This window comes from Carcharodon carcharias, chromosome 21 (genome assembly GCF_017639515.1).
Source record: "Carcharodon carcharias isolate sCarCar2 chromosome 21, sCarCar2.pri, whole genome shotgun sequence".
Lineage (NCBI taxonomy): Eukaryota > Metazoa > Chordata > Chondrichthyes > Lamniformes > Lamnidae > Carcharodon > Carcharodon carcharias.
Genome location: NC_054487.1, coordinates 85,712,041 through 85,719,803, shown reverse-complemented (window position 1 = coordinate 85,719,803; position 7,763 = coordinate 85,712,041). Strand labels below are relative to the sequence as shown.

Below are 7,763 nucleotides of genomic sequence, written 5' to 3'. Positions count from 1 at the left end.
CAAGCAACACTCGCTCAGAAATAACCTGCTCACTGACGCCCAGTTTGGGTTCCTCCAGGATCACTCAGCTCCTGACCTTTTTATAGCCTTGGTTCAGACATGGACAAAAGAGCTGAACTCCGGAGGTGAGGTGAGAGTGATGCCCTTGACATCAAGGCAGCATTTGACCGAGTGTGGCATCAAGGAGCCCTAGCAAAACTGGAGTCAATGGGAATCAGGGGGAAAACTCTCGCTGGTTGGAGTCATACCCAGCACAAAGGAAGGTGGTTGTGGTTGTTGGAGATTGATCATCTCAGCTCCAGGACATCACTGCAGGAGTTCCTCAGGGTAGTGTCCTCGGCCCAACCATCTTCAGCTGCTTCATCAATGATCTTACTTCCATCATAAAGTCATGTAGAGGGAATGTTCTCTGATGATTGCTCAATGTTCAGCATCATTCGCAACTCCTCAGATACTGAAACAGTCCATGTCCAAATGCAGCAAGACCTGGACAATATCCAGGTTTTGACTGACAAATGGCAAGTAATATTTGCACCACACAAGTGCCAGGCAATGACAATCACAACAAGAGAAAATCTAACCATTGCCCCTGGACAGTCAATGGCATTACCCTTGCTGAGTCCCCCACTATCAACATCCTGGGGGTTACATTGACCAGAAATTGAACTGGACTAGCCATATAAATACCGTGGCTACAAGAGCAAGTCTGAGTCTAGGAATCCTGCGGCAAGTAACTCACCTCCCAACTCCCCAAAGCCTGTCCACCATCTATGAGGCACAAGTCAGGAGTGTGATGGAATACTCCCCATTTGCCTGGATGAGTGCAGCTCCCACAACACTTAAGAAGGTTGACACTATCCAGGACAAAGCAGCCTGCTTGATTGACACCCCATCCACAAACATTCACACCCTCCACCACCAACGAACAGTGGCAGCAGTGTGTACCATCTACAAGATACTCTGCGGGAACTCACCAAGGCTCCTTAGACAGCACCTTCCAAACCCACGACCACTGCTGTTTAGAAGGACAAGGGCAGCAGACACATGGGAACACCACCACCTGGAAGTTCCCCTCCAAGCCACTCAACATCCTGACTTGGAAATATATTGCCGTTCCTTCAATGTCATTGGGTCAAGATCCTGGAACTCCCTCCCTAACAGCACTGTGGGTGTACCTACACCACATGGACTGCAGCGGTTCAAGAAGGCAGCTCACTACCACCTTCTCAAGGGCAATTAGGGTGGGCAATAAATGTTTGCCCGAGCCAGCAACATCCACATCCTATGAATGAATAATAATAAAGAAAATGTCAGTCTGGGGGTATCAGTAAGAGTCTGCTGATTAATACCCTCTAATCATTACTTTCTTTCTCTCTCCATCTTTCTGAATTTGTATCTCTCCATTACTTTCTGTCTCTATTTTTCTCATGTTTATGCTTCCTATATCTCATCAGGTCGGATGAAAGGTTATTGACCTGAAATATTAAATCTTCCTCTCTCCAGAGATCCAGCTGCTGGGTTTGCAGCAGTTTGTTTTCATTTCAGAATTCCAGCATCTGCAATATTTTATATTTGTCTCCCAAAACCTGACACTATTAGTCTCGGTTTCTCTCTTTCCCCTTGCATCTCTATGAATCTCGCAATAGGTTTGACTCCTAAAATCTTGCTCTAGTGATCCACCTCTCTCCCATCTGACACTGGCTGAGTGCGTGATCAACTGCCTGTACAGATGTCCCGCTGCATAACCCTGCTTAATATGAACCAGTCGATATACAGACTATACGAAAGAAGGAACTTTTATTCCAATATGTTTAATACATGACACTAGACTGGGCTGAAACATGACACAGACTGGCTTAAAGAGTAAAAGATATTTACAGGATTTAGAATGTTGAGTTCTTTCAATTGCAGTTTGTCTGCAATATTTTATTATAAAGAACATGGGTTAGCTTAAACCAGGATTCTTCATATGCAATTTTCATGTAAAAGTTCATTGTAGTTGTAGCTGAAATGCCAGTGATCACAGCCATGGTGTTCATGGTCGGTGTGTGGATTGTGAAAGCTTGGGCCATTTCCAAGTCTCTGCAGGACTTGGGCATCGAACTGGTAGGTTAACTTTCTGCGGACTTTCACAATCTCTCCCGTCCGGCTGTAGTTCCTGAGAGCTCGGGCCATTTTCTGATAGGTCATGGTTTTCCGATTGCCCTTCCTCCTGCCCCACAGCTCCGCCACTTTCTCCTTGTTCTTGGAGATGAACTGGAAGACGCCGCTTTTCCTGTCCACCCACTGGATGCAGTCGGACATCTGGGAATCATGGAGAGATTCACTCAGAAACTCGTAAAGGCGCAGCCTCTTCCTGCCTGCAATGGAGACCAGCGTTAGCACGTTCAACAAGATGGGAGGCTCCGCTGTAGAGGCTATTGAACAAAGTAGGGAGATGGAGGGTAGAAGAAGCGAGAGGACGAACACTTATTGGTATTAAATTGCTCTTTATGCTGCTCAACACCAGAGTTAACCATCAAAATAAAGGCAAAATACTGCAGCTGCTGGAAATCTGAAATGAAAACAGGAAATGCTGGAAAAACTCAGCAGATCTGGCAGCATCTGCAGAGAGAGAAAAACAGAGTTTCCGCACGGACTTGAAACATTAACGCTGTTTCTCTCTCCACAGATGCTGCCAGACCTGCTGAGATTTTCCAGCATTTTCTATCTTTATAGCAGAGCTAACCAGTTGCTTAATGCTTGTGCTCACATCTGGACTGAGGAGCTGAATGGCTCTCTGTGCTTAACAATGATGTTAAATAATTGTGGAAAACAAAAACAGAATTACCTGGAAAAACTCAGCAGGTCTGGCAGCATCGGCGGAGAAGAAAAGAGTTGACGTTTCGAGTCCTCATGACCCTTCGACAGAAGGGTCATGAGGACTCGAAACGTCAACTCTTTTCTTCTCCGCCGATGCTGCCAGACCTGCTGAGTTTTTCCAGGTAATTCTGTTTTTGTTTTGGATTTCCAGCATCCGCAGTTTTTTTGTTTTTAAATAATTGTGGATTTGTTTATTCCGGTGCTGTAACTTGATTAGCAGGAACAGCACCCATGGGAAAATCTATCCAAGTAATTGCTGGGAAGGAAGTTGGGGGGGGGGTGTGGTGTGGGTGGTGGGGGGTGGTGGGAAGTGAGCGCTAAGGTAAATGGAAGTGAAAAGCCAAACCTTTTCCTTGCCTTGGGATGAATAAATCTTGAATGTGATTGTCTGGAAAATAGCTGGGGTTCTGGGATCCATTCTCATACATGAACTTGTTGCTGTCGAGGTTAAAATCCATCTGGAGATATAAAAGTTGAAATCTTGTTCGAATCATGGGGTTAAACAAAATTCCCCTTTCTCACATGGTTGTGGCTTTACTTGGACAATGAGTATTGAAAGGAGAAGTTCTTTGTCAGCTGATTCTGAAACATGCTTAACATTAAATATTGCTTTCTGAACATCTTAAATACATTGGAATCTGACCTACAAAATGGTAAAGAAACTACAATAATACAGAATTTCCACTGCCATAAGCACTCAGCCTCTGTTCAAAGACAGCAGCCAATTTGGAACACACAATCTGCAATGAGACAAATATCACATCATCTGTCTCCTTTTCTTAGGGATGCTTGTTGAGAGATTAATGTGGACCCAGGACACCAAGGAGACTTACCCTGCTCTCCTTTGAGAACAGACTCGAGGGGCCAAATGGCCTACTCTTGCCCTTGATGAGAAAGTAAAAGGGCTGCAGTTTATCATAATTTTTGATGACACTGTAAAGTTCCACTGTTATAAAATTTTTCATCATGGGAAAATGGCACCTCCAACAGTGAAGTACATAGTGTAGAAATTATTGTGGGTAGTGTTGGTAAAGAATGTGCTTTTTGTAAAACCATTTAAAATTACTGAGGAAAAAGGAGAAGGTTTGATAAAGACTCTGTATCTGAAACCTTAACTCCATTCTTCTCTCCACTGACTGACCTGCTGAGTGTTTCCAGTATTATCTTATGTTTAAAATAAATGGACTGTATCTGTACTAAAATAGGGAACACTGGAATGTCACATTGTTTGCTAGTATTGTCACAATTATTTCTAGCTTCTTTGTTGGGTTGTCAGTTATGTCATTTTAGCCTGTAATTACTGTAGTCTAGTTTTTTATTTAGTGGGGAGGAGGGTGGTTTAAGAAAGACTTACATTACTATAATATCCAATCACAACCTTCAGAAATGATCCAAAGCCTTTCACAAATATTGGAGTACTTTGTTATCCAAGCAAGCTTAACAGCCATCTGGTGCACAGCATGATCCCTCAGCCATACGATGAACGGCCAGTTTGTTTGCTTGCAATGTATTGGTTGGAGAAGATACTTTGGTCAATTCATTTCTTCTTCAAGTGCCAAGGAATCTTGGATACCCACCTGAACCATTGGAACAGGCAGATATATAGCCTCAGTTAATACATTTGCGTAGGTTCTCCAGTACAGAAACAGGCCTTTTGACTTGACTAGTGCTTATGCTTCATGTGAGCCTCCTCCTATCCCCTTTTCATCTAACCCCATCAACATAATCTTCTATTCCTTTCTCCCTCAGGTGTTTGCCAGGCTTTCCCTTAACTGCATCCAAGTTAGTTGCTTCAACTATTCATTGTGGTAGCGAGTTCCACATTCTCACCACTTTCTGGGTAAAGGAGTTTTTCCTGAATTCCGTACTGGATTTATTAGTGACTTTCTTATAGTAATGACCCCTCTACGACATTTTCTCTATGGCTGGAATTTTACCACCCCAGCCGCAGTGGAGACTGGGCTGTAAAATGCAGTGAACCATTCTAAACTCCATTGACTTCAGCGGGACTGTAAAATCCCACTGCCATAAAATTCCACCCTATATCTACCCTATCAGACGCCTTCATAATCTTAAAGACCTTTATCAGGTCACCCTCCAGTCTTCTCTTTTCTGGAAAAAAATGAGCTCTAACCTGTTCGAAGATTCCTGATAAATATATCCTCTCAGGTCTATTATCATCCTTGTTAACCTTTATTGGCATCTTCCCCAGTGTCTCTCTCTGTCCCTTTTTGAATCTCAGTGTGAAGGGGGAAGATTTTTGACAATGCAACAGTAACATACTTACATACCCTAAGTGGTCAGTGTGATAACACAGCAACTACTGGCCAGCGACTCAGACTACAGATTAGATTCCACCAAGGTAAACCCAGTTTACACTGTTTGGCTCCCATCTCCCTGTCAAATTGTGGTCATATTGTGGTATAGATATGCACATGAGTGGACCCCTCTCCACAAAGTTAGAAAGGTAAAATGCATCGAAGGTATAGAGGGAGGTAAAGTCCTTACCCTCTAAACACTTCAAATCAGGTATGTTTACAAAATGCCCAACAGATCCAATGAACAGGTTTGACAATGAACATGATTTACATTCCACTTGCTGAGACCATTCACTCCACCCCCAAGGGGAGTTTCACTCTGTTTGGCTCCAGAGCCAAGCACTGGGTAGAGAGCCTAGAAGCACAGAATTGGTTCAGTACAGAAGGAGGCCATTCAGCCCATCGTGCCTGCACTGACTGTCTGAATGAGCAATTCACTTAGTGCCATTCTTTCACCTTCTCCCCATAACCCTGCATGTTCTTCCTTTTCAGATAACTGACTGCCTCAATTGACCCTGCCTCCACTGCACTCTCAGGCAGTACATTCCACAACTTAACAACTCGCTATGTGAAAAAGTATTTTCTTGTGCCACTTTTGCTTTTTTTACCAATTACTTTAAATCTGTGCCCTTTCATTCTTGATTCTTTCATGAGCAGCAACAGTTTCTCCCCATCTACTCTGTCCAGACCCATGATTGTGAACACCTCTATCAAATCACCTCTCAACCATCTCTTCTCCAAGGAAAACAGTCCCAACTTCTCTAATCTAGTTACTCTTATCCACATTCCCAGTTACTGCTTAATCACAATCCTCTTACTCAATGATTCCTTCACAGTATCAGAATAATACAGGCCAGAAGGAGGCCATTCAGCTCATCATGTTTGTGCTGGCATTTCCTAAGAGGTAGCCAATTAATCCCATTCATCTGTTCTTTTCCCAGAACCCTGCATTCCTCTTCTCCCCACCGCCCCCCCCCCCAAAGTATTTATCCAATTCCTTTTTGAAAGTTATCACTGAAGCCGCTTCCGCCGCCCTTTCAAACAGCGCGTTCCAGATCACAACTCGCTGCTTTAAAAAAAACCCCTCATCTTTACTTTAATGAGTAATTAACAATTAGTTATCACAGATCCATCCCATCACTGACATGTTTTTGAACTTACAGTGTCCTGCAAATGTTGGGACTGGACATCCAGAGCGCAGTGAGGAGCTTGGCTGGCCTCCTGGTAATGCTGGAAGTTGTACATCGAGAGTGAAGGACCTTTAAAGAAGGGCATAGGATTACCCAAAGGCAAAGAGGCGAATAAACTCTCAGTAATTGACGCTGAGTGTAGAGGAGCGGAGTAAGATACTTGCTTGGCAGATACTGGAGGCTGGGATCCTGTCTAAGCTGGGTGGCGGGGTGCTGATGTTGCTGATGGTGTATCACCTCAAATGCATCATTAAACAGGGGGGTGTAGTTATCTTGCATGCAGCAGCTCTGGGAAAAAAAAATAATTCAAAATAATTACACTTACACGACACTGTCAAAACTTTAGCAATGTACGGTTTAATTTTCAGAATCTAGCGTCTTCGCTGTGCAAAACACATGTAAGGTTCGGATATCGGCTTACCATGCTTAATATACAATGACGGGATGACCTGTAAAATATGAAACGAAATGATTAACTGGACTATTCCATTCACAGAAAGAGTTCCCCAGCGGAGATCAGACAGTGTACACCTGGTCCATGTTGGACTGTAACAAGGGGATTTGGCGCATGGTTTTCGCATGGGTGGAGTGAGGATTGTTTCTGAACCATCCTCAGGTGTGACCTTACCTAGCTAACTTCCCAAACACTGAGCTTTGCTGACTTGAGGCATTTTAAATAAACTTTGCTCCGAGAAAGCGCGTCTTACGTCAGCCTGTCATTTGATCCCCTTCGCCCAGTGTCACACATCCATGGCTTCAATATTATCCGAATGTCGACGCGGAATCAAGAAAATAAAAAATCTAGGAAGGTCCTTAAATACTTTAACTAGTGGTAGGGAATTTTTTTTTTCTCTGGTGGTTACTTCCTCCTCTCTGTGGAAATGGTGAGTTTTAATCATGTACCGCAAAGCCGGGGTCACTTATACAAGTCATTCTCTTTTATTGAGTCAAAGAAAATTCCTTTTCCCCAGAATACCAGCACAAGTTTCACCTTCTCCTGGCCGCTCCTGGGACCTATCAGGACTGAACAATCAGATACTCCATTTCAACTTATATCTTCTGTTATAAAGTTCAGAGTGTGCGTTCGTCTTTTTGTTCTGCATTGTGGGTCAGGCAGAAAGTCGTCAACAGAACTGCCAGAAAGGCATCATATTCTGTAATTAAGGCGGCGAGGCCATTCATGGAGACCCGTCTAAACCTACTTCAGTTAGAATCTCATATCACCCTAAAAGAGGTGCTGGACCGTCCCGGAGAGGAAGCGGTACAGTCATTAATGGAGCCACTGATATAGTCAAGGGGAAAGGGCTGAGGTCCTACAGGCTGAGTTTCTGGAGTTGGGTGGGGGGGGGGGCGGAATTAACCAAAGAACAGCACCTCAAACTGTCATAAACAC

At 43.8% G+C, this 7,763-nt stretch overlaps 1 protein-coding gene across 2 annotated transcripts; it reads right to left on the bottom strand.

Moving 5' to 3' along the window:
• Positions 1 to 1,818: 1,818 nt before the first annotated feature.
• On the bottom strand, positions 1,819 to 7,151 carry LOC121293374 (transcription factor Spi-C-like). 2 transcript variants are annotated; one of them, XM_041216391.1, is made up of 6 exons: positions 7,078 to 7,151; positions 6,792 to 6,819; positions 6,535 to 6,658; positions 6,342 to 6,439; positions 3,209 to 3,320; positions 1,819 to 2,360 (listed from the first exon to the last, which is right to left on the bottom strand). In XM_041216391.1, exons 1-6 carry the CDS (start codon positions 7,116 to 7,118, stop codon positions 1,966 to 1,968), a joined length of 798 nt encoding a protein of 265 aa, XP_041072325.1. In that variant the 5' UTR covers positions 7,119 to 7,151; the 3' UTR covers positions 1,819 to 1,965. The 2 variants fall into 2 exon arrangements, with proteins under 2 accessions (XP_041072325.1, XP_041072327.1); XM_041216393.1 differs by lacking the exon at positions 6,792 to 6,819 and having other exon boundaries at positions 7,078 to 7,114.
• Positions 7,152 to 7,763: the final 612 nt, after the last annotated feature.

What these genes read in the sequence shown, in the direction of transcription:
- LOC121293374 (XM_041216391.1), bottom strand. Translation starts at nt 7,118, where the DNA reads ATGTGTGACACTGGGCGAAGGGGATCAAATGACAGGCTGAC. An exon ending in GGATCAAATGACAGGCTGAC is followed by an intron (nt 6,820 to 7,077) that starts GTAAGACGCGCT and finishes CATATTTTACAG; the next exon opens with GTCATCCCGTCATTGTATAT. An exon ending in CATCCCAAGGCAAGGAAAAG is followed by an intron (nt 2,361 to 3,208) that starts GTTTGGCTTTTC and finishes TCTCCATTGCAG; the next exon opens with GCAGGAAGAGGCTGCGCCTT.